The 18,896-nt window shown below is 38.3% G+C and overlaps 1 protein-coding gene across 2 annotated transcripts; it reads right to left on the reverse strand.

The window, feature by feature from the left end:
* Window positions 1-227: 227 nt before the first annotated feature.
* On the reverse strand, window positions 228-5,850 carry LOC110897522 (endoplasmic reticulum oxidoreductin-1). Of its 2 annotated transcripts, none has more exons than XM_022144271.2 (10): window positions 5,407-5,850; window positions 4,381-4,512; window positions 2,952-3,204; window positions 2,757-2,867; window positions 2,390-2,508; window positions 2,190-2,294; window positions 1,899-2,101; window positions 1,150-1,273; window positions 877-1,055; window positions 228-564 (listed from the first exon to the last, which is right to left on the reverse strand). In XM_022144271.2, exons 1-10 carry the CDS (start codon window positions 5,590-5,592, stop codon window positions 531-533), a joined length of 1,446 nt encoding a protein of 481 aa, XP_021999963.1. In that variant the 5' UTR covers window positions 5,593-5,850; the 3' UTR covers window positions 228-530. The 2 variants fall into 2 exon arrangements, with proteins under 2 accessions (XP_021999963.1, XP_021999964.1); XM_022144272.2 differs by having other exon boundaries at window positions 858-1,055.
* Window positions 5,851-18,896: the final 13,046 nt, after the last annotated feature.

The raw sequence follows: 18,896 nt of genomic DNA on the forward strand, positions 1-18,896 counted from the left end.
TACCAAAATTCTTAGCCACGGACTGTCCATGGGAGGGCGTCCATGGAGTTTACCTAATGGTCCGACTGCAAATTCTCTAACTACCATACATTTTACAACGGAGGGTATACTGTCATATACCAGCCATTACCTCATTATGCACACGGGGGCAAAATGATCATTTTGACAAAATGGACAAGCTCGAATCTGAGTTGGACTGCTTGTACATGACGAATGAGAATAATGCATGGGCAAAATGGTCAATTTACACATCAACTGTATGGTAACTGAACATGTAATTTTAACTTGCCTCTTTGTCGACTCAAGAGGCAACAAAGAAACCGATAACACCACCGCTTTTAACCAGCATAACAAGATACAAAACCTCTTTCTCTCTTCCACAAGTAAGAAAAAAGACCAAGTACAACTTACAAATCCGCAGTTAGTTATGAAAACATGAAAGTCCATATCAACGTTACATGTGGTGATGTTCCATGTATTCACTTAGTATCTATGTATCTTTCTCACACCTGACTGAGTGCACCTTAAGTTCACGATAGCGGTGAGCTTGGTGCTTTCTTCCACCTGAAAAAAAAGCGATCGATTAAGACCATGAACACCAGAAGCCAAAAACTAGAGGTGGCAAAATGGACGGGTCGACATCCCGGGTTGGCCAACCCACAAGCACTTTTGTCCTTTTCTTTAATTTTCAAATAACTAATGTGTTAAATATCAGTACATAAACTATATTAGTGTGGTCAACTTTCAGCCTGTAAGATCCATTTCCATTTTAGATAAATCATTTAAAATTGCCCATACGAATTGTAAAAGAATACAACCCTAATCGGATCATTTATTCATAAACAGGTAAAACTTACGACTACCAAAGAAGATTACCATGGAGCCATCCATGATTCCCGTAGTCTTTGAATCAAACTGACTGTTTTGCCAGAATTTTGTAAGACTAACGCATCCATAGCAGCAGAAGACCCCATTTCAGTGACCGATTTAAGCGATTCCGAGAGCCGATTGAGCAAATTCATCAGTGCTATTACTTCATTCCGTTGCAACTGCAGCTGTGATCCAGTAAAACAAAAACAAATATAGATATCAGGCAGGACGAAGATTAAGACTTTAATTCATATAAATCAATAAGCATGTGATACTCACAGGCTGATCTCGGCCTTCTTGACCATCAACAGAGAACAGGATTTTTAGTGCAGTTCCGAGGCCAAGAACCTGAAGCTTTCCCCACAGACGACACTTTTCACACCCGACACAATCCATAAGGGCACTGCGACATTTACATGTTCCGGTTACATATAAGAACACTATAGCATCACAGTATATACAACAGAATATATTATATCAAATATCTTAAGTCGAAACATTAAGAATTTCAATCACTTCCTACTTCCTACTTCCTAGTTTTGCAACACAGTATGAAAAACTTTAATGTAGATTAAAACCACCTAGTCAACTTAGAATGTTAAAATATAGATCTTTTGATGATGAGAAAAAAAGGTGGCAATTTCAACCTGCCTACTTACAAACTGGGTTGATTAGGGATATTATATTATTTTTCTCTAATGGGTCAAAAAACAGCTTTAAAAACGATTATGTAGAAACAGGTCAAATGGCTTGAAAGTCTCTCAAAATGTAATTTTAATGCATAAAGCCTCCGAAATTATTTTTCTCATTAGACCCAAGTATGGTTGAAATATTATAATGCCTTAAACCATATTTGACACGATAATTATTTTGAAAAATAAAAGCAAATTTGGAAAAAAGAGAAGTGTTTTGGGTCAACCCAGTTACCCAATTCAGCAGACCTACCAATTTTGCCACGCCAAAAGCCCGCAAAATGTGGGCATATTTTTGGACTAGAGGATATATAACATAGAGGTTAAGAGTGAAACCTGATGTTTCTAAACTGCTTCTGGGTCTGTTGCTTCAGTTCTGGTCCACTTTGGCCTTGCCACAATTTAGCCTCATCAAAGGGAAGAGGACATGCAGCTTGTAACTTGGGATTGTGAACTAGTTGCCGGATCAAGGAATGGGCTTTCAGATCCTCCAAATGATTACCAGAGTCATACTCAGCCTGCTCCAAGTAAGTGGCTGCCTGCAATTATACAAGAAACTCAAAACATCAAATGGGAGGAAATTCTAGTGGAAGAAACTTAGATGAAATTTTTCCTAAGAGTGCTCACCTTTGTCACAGCTCTGAGAACAAAGAGAAAAGTGAAGTACAGGTTTTGAACACGCTCAGGATGTTTTAAGACACGATCATACATCAGCTGAAGATTTGCACCCCACTGAATTGCAGCCAGCAGATAATCAGTTTTCCTAAGTTATTCTACATATAGATCTATATGCAGGAAGATAAAATGTAGTCTTACAGGTCACAAACCTGATTGGTATTTTCATTAATGAGATAATCAGTAGCTATGTGGACAGAAATTGAGGAATGAAGACCAGATATTAACTTGTATAGCACTTTCTTCTCTTGGCAACTTTCTCCAGATGAATCTGCACACAAAAGTTGATTTCAAGGAATTATTTTACTTAAATGAACTTTTCAAGAAATAGACATACAGCCATACAGGTGTACTACAATTTCATACTTATTAGTAAAGAAGCTTATCACATAAATGTGACTAGGAATCATGTTCTGGATATGAAGGGGTAACTTGGTTACACGACTGACTTACATTTTGCAGCACTTAAATGAAACCAAAAAGTGGTAATATTAGTCACATAGAAATAGTAGACTTTACATTTTGGACAATTTTCTGAATATATAGCATCCCATATTCTTCTGGCTGATGGCCCTGTGTATCCTGTGTAGCGTTCGGGATTCAATTGCAAATTTACGTATGTCATTTCACCTGCAAATTACAGAATTTCAATCAATATCAAAAAGTTCTCAATAGCAACAAAAGGCAGAACTACCAAGCAACGTAGGGAATGACCATTATCAGTTTCGTCATCCTTTGTCCATGGATTATCTACTACTGCCCAGCCTCTAAACGCTTTAGCATCCAGAGTACGATCAACAGCAGCCTCTGGCTTTCCCTCTTGACATATAAGATCTTCTTTTGGAAGACCATGCGGCCTCTTGAAAGGTTCTGGGAATTCATTTTCGGGACATTCACATACACTGCAATCACGCAGTCGACACATGCCATCATCAGGCCAAAAGGGACAATCGCACCATAGCTTAACCTGTCATAATTTAATCAATGTTAAGGTCAAAAGAAACAAGAATAAAAGGAGGCCACGTATATTGGGAATAAACTCAAAAACCAAAAATGTTCCATCTCATTCATGTAGCCTTCCCCCACTATATCTTATGGGGTGGGTGAATTAATAAAACCACATTTAGGACAATTGCATCATTCGTATTTAAGTCCCAAAATAATCCACCATCTCATTCCTCTACCTTGCCCCACTTTATCTTATGGAAACATCTTCCACATCTATTCTCATCGTATGAAATCATCTTTAATGACAAAAGAAGTATCTCATGTATAAGAGAATATTAATTCACCCACCAATTATGTTACATTTTCTAGTATGTGCTTTCTTATATTAAAACTGAAGAGCATGCTCCTTATAAACACTTGCCATTACTATCAAGTATCAACTAGAGACCGTATAAGTAGCATGGGACTAGATCATTCATTTACACTTAAGAAACATGGGAATGCATCATGTATGCTCCTTGCAAGATACACAAAGCTATAGCTAGATTGGGGCTTAATGGAAGGTCATCGACGAGCTGACCTAGTCCTACCGGTGTGTTATGGCTGGTTTTTGTTACATAACTTATGAGGACTTGCTTCGTTTCAAGACACCACACTTACTCCCCTTTTCTTCCAACATATGCCTCAAATAAAACAATTCAGATACAAAAAGATTACATTTGTGCAACTACAAAATTGACCATGTAGAAAGAGAAAGAAAAACCAAGCATGTTAGGAGCATTGTTTTTTGTTCTCATTGGGAATTTGGTGTGATTAGCCTTAGTTGATATGTTACCAATGGGGTTCAACTTTTTTACAATGGAGCTGAATCTCAAACATAAGCTTGGAAAGCTCTCCTTCCATATGCTGAAGACAATCCAAAATCATTTGAAATTTTCCTATACAAATTTATAAAGTATAGACTACTTTCTGACTTTTAGCATCAGCATCAGTTAAGCCAACCATTCAAGCTTCAGAACTAAGTTTAATATGTGTTGTTTAATATTCACTGAATAAATATAAAATCAGATTTGTATTAAATTCAGCGTGCCATAAAAAATGATGATATAGCATAGCCACACATGAGCTTTATTTTAAGAACACTTATTTGATTAAAAATATTGAACACAATAGCATATACCAATTCAAAGAATACCTTGAAGTATCTGAAGAAAGGAGTTTTAACCAGTTCCTGTAACAATGGATGTAAAACTGCTTCATTAACACTATCAACTGTCTCATAATCACAACAACAATCCTCAACAATTCCTGTATATTTATGCGAACCCTGCTCAATCAAACAAGTAAGAATAAAACTAAATTAGTATTCACTATTCAGTATTGTTTATGTTAACTAAACTCAGAATCCATTAACCTAATCCTAACCATCTCTAAACTACCAAACTACACCAGAAACTAATTCAGAAATCACACAATCAATAACTTGCAACGACATCTGAATATACTTGCATACCGATCCTAACCTAACACACATTTTCTAACAGCATTGAATTGCAGCAACAGATTACAAAACTAATATCTATCACAAGATAAAACGTCAACTACGATATCGACACAGAATGCAGATATCGATAACGCAAGCATATATCAAAAACTTCCATAGCATCTTCAAACACATATGCGTGTGTGTTCTAACCTCAGAATCTATCAACCTAATCCCAACCATCTCTAAACTACCAAAATTCACCACAAACTAATTCAGAAATAAATCACACAATTAATAACTTGCAAAGACATCCAAATAAACTTCTATACAGATCCTAACCTAACACACATCTTATAACAAATAAACTTCTATACAGATCCTAATCTAACACACATTTTCTTACATCATTCAACTGAAACAGATTGCATAATTCAAACTCCATCACGAGCTAAAACGTCAACTACGATACCTAATACCTGAGGCATACATCGATAACACATGCGTATATCAAAAACTTCCATTAATTTGCATCAAGCATCTTCAAATACAGATCCTAACCTAACATACATTTTCTAACAACAATCAGGTGCAGAAACAGATTACAAAATTCGAACTTCATCACGAGTCAAAAGCTTCAAGTGTGTGTGTATCAAAAACCTCCGTGAATTTGCATCAAGCATAGTCAAACACACACACATATGTGTATAAAACAACATACAGAAAAAGAGAATCAACCTCAGAACAACGGCAAGGTGAGCGGATGAAGGAGAACTTGCGAGAATATCGCCATGGAGATAGAGATGTAGCAAGTAAAACCGCAATTAGAGCTCCAACAACTGTCCACCGCCATATCCGGTTGTTGTTCGTCTTCTTATCACCGCCATTAGCATGCTTCCTGCTTTTGATCTCAACCTCCACCATCAAATTCGATCGCAAAAACTGATAAGAAACCCTAGGTCAATTTGATTGTGGAGACCAGACCAGAAGAGTTTTGGTATTTATAAGAAGAAGTTGAAAGGGGAATTGAGTTACAGTCGTTTTGTTGAATTAGTTTGTAACGCCGACTTACTGACTACACACAGGTTTTGAAAGGGGAAAATCAGGGGGAAGTTGCCCAAATAGCGGTCTAGACAAGAAAAGAAAAAGAAAGCTACATGTGTAATCAATCTACTTCTCGCAATAGGATACAACTGAATTACACGACAAGTATTTATTGCCGGGGACAAGAATATTATCCAAGTATTTTTAACAAGGTCGTCTAGTAGATTAGACAAGTTTCATTCTCGTTCAAGGGACATCTGGGTGAAGTGATGAATCGGGGCTTTAATCCCCGGTTCGAACTTCTTACAATTAGATAATTTGTATTTGATCCTAATCCCAAAACATATATTTTGGTACATGACATAAGTTTCACACGAATATGAGAAGTTCAACCCAAACTTTATCTTCAATTTTTTTTCCCAATTTTTTTCTTGTTAAGATTTTGAGGTTAAAAGTTTACAACAAATTACGTTAACTATACAAATTTGATAATCAGTTCTTTTATATATTTTAAATTTAGACATAAATACAGTACTAAACCAATTCAAGTTATAGCATGATACGTTATTTTAATCAAAATAAACGGATCAGTTTATGAACAGGTCTCGTCGACCCGAGAACATGATCCATTTAACTAAACATGTTTGAAGGCTCAACATGAACTGAACCCAACCCCATTTAGACTTAAACGCAAACCTGTAAACTTTGTATTAAGTTCATGTATCAAAATTCAACCTTCTAACCTACTCGTTTGATAATTTATTAAAAAGTTGTAATTTAGTCCTTTATTAAGGAAAGTTATCACATAGTAGGTACCGTTGTCACGTACTTGGGCTGTGGCCCAGTGGTAACACCTTTGGTGTTTGGGGGTAAAAAGTCAGGTTCGATTCTGATAGTGGAGTGGATTTTAAAGATAAAGGAGATAAATAACATTAGCTGTTAAAAAAAAAAATACCGTTGTCATGTGACAAAATGAAACCTTTTATGTGTTTTAAAACATTCACGCTCAACTTGTATTTTGTTATTTACATAATTAACTATCAAGTTACGTGACTATCAAACATGTTCGAATATTGATACAAACACTTTATCATTAATAATTAACTAAAAACAACTGATTTTGGTTTTCAACTTTGCCTTATTAATGTTATAAACTAGAATTGGCACCCGCGCTTTGCGACGGGGTCGTTGAAGGTTGCTGACGAGGATGTACTTGTCTCATGATATATCGATGAGTTATCATAGATGGTGCAGACTTTACTCTAAACGATGATAAAAATAAGTAATCAACAAGGTTAAAATGTTTAGAGTTAAAAGTTAGCTTTAACTATAATAAGGTAAATAAAAAATGATTATATTTGTTACCTTGTGTATTAAGGAATTAATATAGACCATGTAAGCCTTAATCTACATGACCTAAAAATAAGCAAGTAACATGATTAAGTAAATATATATAGAGTTAAAAGTTAATTTTAAATATAATAATTTAAATTAATAATAAGTAAAATAAAACATATAAAAGAAAAAATAGTTGTTAAAAAATAACTTTATTAAACTTCAAGGGTCGCATGATAACTCTATTAAAGTTCGGGGGTCAAAATGTAAATTGTTTGTCGAAAAAAGAATTATGATTAACTTTCGTATATTAAATCTATTAAAGTTCAGAGTTATACGTAAATCGTTTATAAAAAAACCATAAGAGTTTAAGGGTCATATGTAACTCTATTAAAGGTTAGGGTTAGAAACGTAAATTAGTTATAAAAAAACAATGTTATTATGATCTTATAATTGTTATTATTAAACAATTAAAAAAAAACAAATAATATACATTACTCTTCACATTGCCTTTTCTTATATAATAGAATAGAATAGAATATAATGTTATTAAATTAATAAATTATACATAATAAATATAAATTAGATATTAACATTGCCTTTTGTTATAGAACTAGTTTTTGCCTCGCCCGCATTGCGGGGCAATAAACCGAATATTTCTCTCTCATAACATGTATGTGTCACACCCCAACCGATGGCGGAATCATCGGGGCATGACACTGAGCGAAACAGATTGTCCAGAAGTTTCCATAACAACTATTTATATAATCCAGTTAAAGATACGTCCCATACCGTATCCCGAATAAACAAATACCTTATTACAGATAACATCCAAACAAGTAATTCTGTTCCGACAACTCAGATTTAATTTAAAACATAAATATTGTTCAAATGCTCCTAAAGACCCAGCCTGACAAGATCTACAGACAACTATGCTCTAGTTGCTCTTTCCTGACAGACAACTATTTGTTGGGGGCCTCTAGAGCTTTATTCTAGCCTCGCTTTCCTAGCAAGCAAACATCTTATACACCTGTCACATACGTTAAAATACAGTCAATACATAAATGTAAAGGTGAGCATACAAGTTTGATATAGCATATAGAGTTCGAATAGTTTACGCATAACCAGCACGTACACAGAGAAAAACGAAGCACGTTAATTGTCGACATGGATCTATCGATACCAATGACTGCGGGTTGACCGTCCGAGACGGTTCGCAATACATGATTACCACCGTAATCCATGCAAGTAATTGTCCTTAACAACCCCCGTGTGAACGGGTGCTGAGTCCAAACTATAGTACTACGTCGTTAAGGCAGGTAGACAGCATTCCACGTGTAAACACAATCAACAAGCATTCATTTAGTCACGTAATACATGCGAATCGGTTAGCGTTCAAATAATTGAGTAGTGTGTTCGATAGTGATTTTGATAAGTAACGTATGTAACACCCAAAAGTGCTAAAAGCAAAAAGGGATCGAGTATACTCACAGCGATTGGTTGATGGATTGAAGGGAGCGCTTGAGAGTAGGGTTAGCCTGAACAGTTCGATAACATAACGATGAATACACATAGAATGGAAACAAGTGTAAGCGGGTCGAACAGCCTAGTCGATCGAACGACATGTTCGATCGGGTGGGTTGTTCGTTCGGCTGGACAATCCGTTCGGACAGCCCGCCCGATCGGCCGGTAGGCTCGATCGGTTGGACTGTTCGAGTGGATTGTTTCTTCCTTTGATGTGTTTGTGTATGATGGTTTGAACTTTTGAAGTTTTCGTTGTAGCATTTGAGAACACTGAAGTGTTCTTACCTTTCAGGTCGAGCGATCGAACGGTCTGTTCGATCGGTCGACTTATCCAATCGGTCAGGAACTTCAGTAGTAGTCCTCATCAGATTGTCACTCGATCGATCAGTATATCCGATCGAACAGCCTGTTCGTTCTGATAGCGTGTTCGATCGGTTGGCACCCCAATGCGTCGAACGAGTTGAAAATCGATTAAGTGTTGAAGCATAGTATCTCATGATCCGAAGAGTAATGTTTACCAATCGATTAAGTCGTTCGATTGGTCATTACTTCGTTCAATACCATACCTCATGAATTTGTCAAGGTGTGGGGCCACATGCTAGCCGATCGGCTGGTCTGGTCGATCGGCTGACATGTCTGGTCGGTTGGGCTGTTCTTTCGAACAGCCTAACCGTTCGGTCAGCATCCTAACCTGGTCGGCCTGTTCGTCTAACACTTGGCTGTTCCGCTTAATTGACGTTATGTCGAGGTAGTTTGACAACGAGTTGAACTATGACGCTTTCGTTCTTACTTGTTTCTCCTGCTCGGACAGGAATCATCCAAGTCCGGCCGGTGAACGGTTTGGAACGTTGGTTTGACGTTTAACCCGAAGTCGGTGAACCTCGTAGATAGAACCCGAATCTTGAACCACCTAACCATTGGAATGATCGGTGAGTTGGCTCAAGCTCCCTTTCTACCGGTTTGAAGGCATTGAGTGTAAAAGAGTTGAAAGAAAGTTGGAAATCCTCCTTTCAATCCTTTACATCATGTGAATGTTCAGATCTCTGATAGTTCTTGACTTGTTTATGTGGAAATCGGTTAGATCCGAGCTATTCATGGTGGATTGAGGCCAAAACATGGTGTTCTTGAAGAACACCATGATGACATCATCCTTGAGTGCTTAGATATTGATGATTTCACGGTTAGAAATCAAGATTTGAAAGATAGAAAGGTGTAGGAGCATGTTTTGATTAAGAAAGTACAAGATTTAGGTTGGACACTTACCGAAATCGGAAGAAATCTAAGGAAAAAGGAGGAGCACGAGCTGGTCGGTCAGAATTTCCAAAAGTGGTAAAGAGTGACAATGACAACTCTATTTATAGGCTCCAAAAGAGGAAAGGGCTGGCCGATCGGCCAGGCTTCCCGATCGGACAGCCTGCTCGATCGGACAGTCCGTCCGATCGGCTGGGCTGTTCGATCGGCTGATAGCCTGATCGGTCAACAGCCTGGTTCGAGTGTTCGGTGCGACGATTTTCGACATTTCGATTTTGACTGAAGACGAGACGAGCACGATAGAGTCTGCTATTCAAATTACTTTCAGTCCCAACTACTATATCTAACATACAATCTCCTATGATTCACCCTATCCTTACGTTACCATTCGTCGTATTCATTTGTATTCGATTTGAGTTTCGAGTTTCGATTCGATTTTCGATTGAGTAGCACACCAAACATGAATTAAACACGCACAGGCAACACATAAGGCACACACACACGTATACAACAACCAAGGTTCGCATAATTCGAGATTCGAGTACGATGATAGTTAGATCGGTTTGATTATAGATTAGTTAACTTTATCGCATTGTTACTTCCTATTAATCACAGTCGTAAATCGGTTCGCGTTGATAAAACATTCGATTACTTCGATTCTTCCTGATTACAACACTTACTCCATATAATACAAATAAAACTGAAAATAGACTATCCACAGTCAAAGAAAGTCAAAGTTGACTTGGACTTTGACTTTGACATTCAAAAACACGGGGTGTTACAGCCTCCCCTTGTTTAGGGAATTTCGTCCCGAAATTAGGCTCGAAGCTGCACAGCACCGTGAATTACCAATTTGATGCTTCAGATCTTTATTTGAACAACTGCGGGTACTTGGCCTACATGTCGCTTTCGAGTTCCCAAGTGAACTCCGCGCCTCGTTTGCCTTCCCATCGGACTTTCACGATAGGGATGCGAGAGCGCCCGAGCTGCTTGGTTTGGCGATCCATGATTTCGTAAGGCTTTTCCACGAAGTGTAGCGTTTCGTTGAACTGAAGATTGTCGAGAGGCACAATCAAATCATGATCAGCTAGGCATTTTCGGAGGTTTGACACATGGAAAGTCGGGTGGACGTTACTGAGTTCCTCCGGTAGTTCGAGTTTGTAGGTGACTTTTCCGATCCTTTCCAGAATCTTAAAAGGTCCAACATATCGAGGCGCTAGTTTCCCTTTCTTGCCGAATCTGACTACACCCTTCCAATGGGATACCTTTAGGAGTACGTAGTCGCCAACGTCAAATTCAAGGGGCTTGCGTCTTCTATCGGCGTAACTTTTCTGTCTATCCCTGGCCTTTGCCAAGTTGTCGCGGATCTGGAGGATTTTGTCAGTCGTTTCTTGTAGTATCTCGGGACCGATTAATTGTGAATGACCGATCTCGTGCCACACAATAGGCGAACGACATCTTCTTCCATACAGGGCCTCGAATGGTGCCATTTGTATGCTGGCATGATAGCTGTTGTTGTACGAGAATTCGACTAGCGGCAGATGTTTGTTCCAACTACCACCGAAATCTATAACACACGCGCGGAGCATGTCTTCAAGAGTACGGATCGTTCTTTCAGTCTGTCCGTCAGTTTGTGGATGGAACGCAGTACTCAGATTAAGCGACGTACCAAGAGCCGCTTGAAACGTTTCCCACAATCGCGAAGTAAACCGAGCGTCACGGTCTGAAATGATGTCACGAGGCATACCATGATTACAAATGATCTCGTCGGTGTAGATTTGGGCTAGTCGTTCTACCTTGTAGTCTTCCCGTATCGGCAGAAAATGGGCTGATTTGGTCAGACGATCTACTATAACCCAAATGCTGTCGTGACCTGATGGCGTGGGCGGAAGTTTGGTTATGAAATCCATAGCTATACTCTCCCACTTCCATATAGGGATTGGAGGTTGTTCGAGTGAGCCGGAAGGTCGTTGATGTTCAGCCTTGACTCTTGCACAAGTCAGGCAACCTCCAACATAGAGAGCGATATCCCGTTTCATACCCGGCCACCAGTACTTGTAACGAAGGTCCTGGTACATTTTATCGGCACCGGGATGAATAGAGTATCGGGACTTGTGGGCTTCATTCATTATAATCTTTCGCAATTCAGTCCGCTTAGGGATCCCGATTCGGTCCAGATAATAGAAAATCCCGTCTGCTTTGCTTACAAGCTGAGCTCCATCGTGATAGATTCTTTCCTTCTTCAAAGTGCGTTCGTTGAAACAAGCATGCTGAGCTTCGCGGATAAGAGCTTCGAGGTTGTGCTGGGCTTGGGTATTGCGAATACTAAGCAAATAACTCCGTCTGCTAAGTGCGTCGGCAACAACATTTGTCTTGCCTGGGTGATAACGAATCTCACAGTCGTAATCGTTAAGAAGTTCTACCCACCGGCGTTGACGCATGTTAAGTTCTTTCTGATTAAAGATGTGTTGTAATGTAACATCCCGAAAATACAAAACTTTATATTTAAATTATAAAGTTTAAATAAACAAGAATTTATCTAACTAGGAAATTATAACCTAGTTAACTATGAATCTATGAATAACTAGAAATAAGGTTAGATTAACTAAAACTAAATATTAAACAAAGTGGAGGGACCAATGTTGATAATCTTGAAACTATTGTTATTATTTTGTTTAATAAAACAAACCAAACACCTCAAACTGAGGTTCTGGTCGATCAACAACAGGAAGGGGGCGACACCCACACCTCCAAAACCCTAACATCTACTAAAACTCTCAATTGAAGGCTCAAATCATATTATAATCGAAATCTGAACATAGAATCGTGATCTCCTCGTCAAGGAGGTCATAAGGTATGTCAAATTAGGTCGTTTTGATACAACCCAAATTCTTGCATGTGATTGAAATCGAAGGTTGAACTTGATTATGTGTGTAAACATGAAATTGGAAGTAATGTGAAGTCTAGGGACAAACCCTAGATGATTTCTTGTCAAAATCTTGCATGTTAGTTGTAAGGATCAAAATCACCATAGTGGGTGATTAGTAAGTTAGTAGAACTTGATAAACACTAGGATTAAGACTCTTGTTCTAGTGAAAACTGAAATTGTGGGATAATCTCTGAAATTGTTGATGTTAAAATATGTGTGTATTGTCTAATTGAAGTTAATTTGAGTGGTAAATTCAAGTTATGAACTTGGTTTAGATCATGTATAAATCTGACCCGCAAGGTGTTCGATAAAACGCCTAAATGAGGGTTAAAATGTTAAAGATTGCTAAAAACGCAGATTTGCATATGTTATGAATGAATGCGTTGAAGCTTATGAAAGAGAGTTCTAATCTTGTTATGAATTGAACTCTTTAGGCAAGGAATCCGGAACGTCAAGTGGACACGCCGGAAGCGATACCCGCGGAAAAGGTGTGCCTTAAAGGTACGTGACGTTATTCTTGTTGTATTATGTAATAACGTTTAGTTTTAATGTATAAACGATGTCGGATTGTAATTGATGTGTTTGATGTATCGTTAAAGTGGCGAAGTTCACTAGATCATCAAACGGGTCAAAATAAACATTAGAAATTTGGTTTGGTATGATAATAAAGTGATGGTTTTCACTAGATAGCCAAACGGGTCAAAATGTTGCTTGAAAAACGAATCACATGAGTAGAGACTTAAAAGTCTCATGTTGTGCTAGGTGATAGGTGGTAATACATCAATAAATTGGTTATGATATTTGTTGGTGCACTTGTGTCTGTACTTTGTCTGTATTTTGTAATGTTATAAAACGATGTCTTTTGTTAGTCTTGTTTACGTCATTTGTTAGTTTGTATATGTGTTTGAATGTAAGTTTGACCAAGTCAACCATCCTCCTGGATTGACTTGGTCAAACAGTCAACACTCAGTTTGTAAGTTTGTTTGCTTCGAAGGATGTCATCGAAGGATTGATTATATCCTTCGATGACCTCGAAGGATAACCTTCGATGGATACAAATGGACCTCGAAGGATATACCATCCTTCGAGGTATATGTGGATCCTTCGGAAGGTTTCTGGTCGATAGATGATCTTTCGACAGACATTCTGATCCTTCGACACAATCAATCTGTTATGGGTATATATACCCATGTATGGTTCATTTCACAGTAAGACATCCGAAAGTCCTTTGACAGTGTATGTAAGTGAACCAAGTCTTGTAGAGAGCATTTTCAGTTTGGTCAAGGGCTGTAACCGTGTCCACTGAAATACAAGAGAAAACTTTGATATCTTGCGTGTCTACTCTTTCTCTTTGTTGCTTGTGCTTTCATATAAACTATCGGTTTGCATTCTAGCTTGGATTCCGCACTTGCTAGAGTGTTAAACATAACAAGGATAAGGTTTAACCTCAACCTCCGAGGGACCTACAAGTGGTATCAAAGCCGTGGCTCTTTTCCTTGTTAAAAACCGAGTTTATACAAGACTTTGGAGTGTTTGGACAAAACTCACTTGGTTTAGCACCCGTTTTTAGTGTTTTTCTTGGATTTCTTGACGTAAAAATGTGTTCTAAACTAACCGGGTGTGTTAAAGGACGGGTTGGGTAACTTAAAAAACTTGTTTTTAAGAACTTTGGTACTTTCCGGCCAAATTCCGGCTTACTCCGGTGACCGGTTTTTGTGGATAAGAACCTTCCATTTTAGGTAATATAATATTGGTCAAATCTGAGTTGGTAGAAAGGTAAGGTCTGAACATACCTTTCTGCCGAAAGTTGTCCACCAACCTATCACCTTTTCACCAACCTGTCACCTTTTGTCAACTGTGTCAGTTCACATCGAAAGATATCCTTCGAAGTCGAAAGATCATCTTTCGATCAAGGAGGTTCGACAGATATTCATCCTTCGAACATCCTTCGAAGTCTGTGAGTTATCTTTCGAGCCAAGGAATCTTTTCGAAGGATATATTGTTCGAGCTACTGTTACTATTCGAAAGATAAGGATCCTTCGTCTTGGAGAATCTTTCGAAGTCATTGTTCGAAATTCAACAGTGATCTTTCGAACACTGTTGATCCTTCGAACAAGTGTTATCTTTCGATCCTTATCTGTTTAAGTTTAACAGTTGTGTTTTTCAGGTCTTTCGATCCAGGATCTTTCGGCTGTTTGTTTCTTTTCAACATATTAACATAGTTTGTGAACATTGAATTTTTCAAAAAGAAAAACTTGTTTTTCAAATTTTAAATCAATTTTCACTTAATATATTAATTTTTTAAAATGGGAACAAACGGTCAGTGTGATCCATCCGCGTGGACTACAACAACTTTGACTCCACAATCATCAGCTACGCAATCATCAGCCACGCAATCTGCGTCAGATTTCAACAAAACTGCATGGATGCAGGCTATTGCGCCACCTCAAGCTGCAATGATAACTGCAAATCAATGGGCATTGGTCACAAATCAAAGCAGCAGCATTCAAGCAATGATGCAGAACGACAGTGAAACTGGTACAAGCACAAAACCGCCAAAGCTAAATCACATCAATGATTGGGGATGGTGGAAAGAAAGGCTGAGAACTTATGTTCAGGGGCAAGGTCAAGATCTATGGATGTGTTTCTTCACTCCATTTGAAAATGAGTTGGAAGTTGCAGGATCTAATCCAGAAACTTACAGCATTATGTCTGATGATGATAAGAAGAAATTTGAGTTAGAAAAGAAAGCATTCATGATTCTCACACAAGCTCTTCACAGAGACATTTACCACCAGTTTGTTTACTGCACGACTACTAAAAGCTTGTGGGATATGCTCACGTTACGATGTGAAGGAAATGCTCAATCTAGAAAGATCAAGCAAGAATTACTGAAGAAAGAGTTTGAAGGATTCACGTGTATGGAGAATGAAACTTTGGCAGAGTTATCTACAAGGTTCCATCACTTGTTGAGCGAGATGTTTGCTTTTAGAGTCACTGCCACTCCACAAGAAATGGTGAAGAGATTTGCTGATAGCTTACCATCAAAGTGGAGCAGTTTTCTTGAAATTCTCAAAGAAAATGGTGTTCTAGACACAATCACCGTTTATGAGTTAATTCAAAGATTGGAGAACAAGGATGTAGAAGAAAAGCTTAAAGCAAAAAGAACACTAACTCCTCAAAATCCAGAGATGTACTATGGGATTGCAGGAGGTATCAGTGGAGAAAAACCAGCCTCTCAACACGCGAAGCTTCAAACAGCTTTCATCTCAAACACCGGACCTTCCACAACAAATCAGTTTGATCCTTCAGCATACACGATGATGTATTCAAGACCAGATTCTTCTTCTCAACAACAACAGACAGCTCAGCAATTCACACCACCGCCTTTCTTAGACCCAAGCAGAGCTCAGCAGCAACAACCGCAACAGCAAGGGTTTTATGGAAACTCTTCAAACTTTCAAGCCACTTCCAATCCGAACACAGTCAGATTAGACACTTCCAACTTTTCCAAAGTCACTGTTGAAATAGCCAAGGAGCATATGGAGATGTTGAATACCTTGGTTAGTGCTTATTGTGGATTAGTTGCAGGTCAGATTGGGAATATCAATCTAACCAATGAAGACTATCAGCAAGTGGATAAAGAAGAGTTTGAAATGATGGATATCAAATGGGCTCTTGCTAGTGCAATTCGAAGAGCAAAGGAGTTTATGGAAAGGACGGGGAGAACCAACTTGGAAAGCAACAACAACACCAAGTATGGTTTTGATAAGAATGCTGTCACTTGCTTTAATTGTGGTGAAAAGGGTCACTTCAAGCGGGAGTGTCAGAAGCCACCTAAGCAAGGAAATCAGAATCCCTTCAGGAATCAAGGACAGCCATAACAACAACAGAACAACAATACTGTCAGATCAATAGTTCCTGTTGGAGGAAATGCATCTGGATCCACAAACACTAATCCCCACAGAGGATTGGTTGTTCAAGCTGATGAAATCTGTAACTGGAATCTTCAGCTTGGAGAAGGAGGAAATGGTGGAACAACATGTTATGCTAAAGTGATTGAGAAGGTAGTGGAACCCGTGTCTGCTGGTGAGTCTTCAGAAGATGAAGATAGTTCGGGTTATAGTGGGAGCATGGATGGGGAATCACTTGATGCTGGTGATTTATCAAGTGATGCTTTAGATTTGGAGGTTGATGAGCTGTTGGCTGAAGCTGAAGCATTATGCAAAAGGAGATCTATTCTTTGCCAGAAATCTGCTGGAACTTCCGAGAAGCTTGCTCAGTTTTTCTCTGAAGATGGATCTTTTTCTTTTCATACAGCCTTTATGGCTCACGTAGAAGGTCAAACTTCTCAGGTATGTGATACTAATTCTGACTCTATTTCTGCTCCTATTGAATGTGCAAAGTGTTTAGAATATGCAGAAAAGGAAATTCAGTTTGAAATCACACACAAACACAATCAAGAATTGATTGTAGATCTTTCTAAAGCAACCGAAGCTAACTTGTTTTTAACCAGAAATGAAAAGGAGTTTAAAGCAACAATTGCGTCATTAAAACATGATGTTTCTGAATTACAAAAGGCTGTTTTGAGAAAACAACATGCTAACAATAATCTAATTGACACAATTGAAAAGCAAATGGTAGAGTTAGCAACAGCTCGATGTGAATGTGAGACAATTAAGCAGAAATTGGAAAGCTATTCCAATTCCCGCTATGTTTTGGATCACATTATTGATGTTCAAAAGAAAAAGGGGGATGCAAAATGTATTGGTTACAAATCATGTCCTCCCCCAATGAATCACAATTACTCCAAATTGCCTGATGACGAGGATATGCCCCGTTTTGAACCTACTGTGCCACTCGGTCTAGATGACTTTGCAGCAGGCCTCGGGTTCACAACTGGTACATCATCCTCGGGTAAATCAGAATCTGAGAATGTGACAGATTCATCGTGTGTTAAGGAACAGAGTCCTCCCATTATTGAGGATGCTGATTCTTCGGACGATGAATCTGAAGAAATTGTGAAACAACAGTCTAACTCGGTTACAACAGATATTCCTATCGAGAATCACATTCTGTGTGATCCACCAGTGAAACCGAGTAAGACTGAAATGTCAAAAGCAATGGAATCCCTTGTAGTTAGCTCTGAAGGGAATAACTTGTTGTATACGCTCAAAGGAGATAGCAAAATCTACTCTAACAAAGATTTTCCAATTAAAAATGTAAATCAAGATTTAATTGAGCAAATTTTTGAAGGATGCACTGATAAGTTTTTGGGGAAAAAAAGTGGCAAAGTTACAGTTACTCAATGTGATCCAATTCCGTGTGAACAAATTAGAAAACAATACGGAAACCAAAAACTACCAATTGAGCGAAAACAACAAGTCAACTCCGGAAAGGGTAAGGTACAGGGAAAGAAGGCTCAGAACAAGAATGTTCAAGCACCTAAAGTTCAGCAGCCTAAGACTGAACAACCTAAGGTTCAACAACCTAAAGTTGAACAGTCTAAGGCTACTCAACCTAAGGCTGCACAACCTAAAATTCAACAATCAAGGGTTGAACAACCTAAGGTTCAACAACAAAAGGTGCAAAACAAAAGAGCTCCTGTTAAGAAACAAGAACCAAAAATGAACTTTGTTGGATCCACTGGTTCAGACAAACTTGAAACATTTCAGGATAAATCTAACGTTGATTTTGTGAAACAAGTTAGAATTTTAAAACGAAATGATCAAAATAATTACACCCAACACACCAACGGATGTGATTTAAGTCCTAGTACATCTAGATCACAAAGTTCATTGTCTGGTTCTTCGTCTGGTCATCAACATGTTTCTCCGAGGTTTGTAGAGCGGAGAACATGTTTTGAATGTGGCACAGTTGGGCTTATTGTAAGATACTGCCCATACCTGCAAAAGTTGAAGGCAAAAACGAGTGCTCCCCAAGAAATCAATTACCAAAAACGACCAGTTTCCCGAAACAAGACCCACGTGTCTTGAAAGAAAGGGAAAAGAAGTTAAAGCAAAAGAATCAAAAGGTAATTGAAAAGGCCTTAAAATCAGAGATCAAAGAAGAAAAACCTGTACAAGCAAAATCTACAACTGTAAAACTAGTAAATGCTAAAACAATTAATACAAATACTGCTAAA

Source organism: Helianthus annuus, chromosome 13 (genome assembly GCF_002127325.2).
Source record: "Helianthus annuus cultivar XRQ/B chromosome 13, HanXRQr2.0-SUNRISE, whole genome shotgun sequence".
In the NCBI taxonomy this organism is placed as follows: Eukaryota; Viridiplantae; Streptophyta; class Magnoliopsida; order Asterales; family Asteraceae; genus Helianthus; species Helianthus annuus.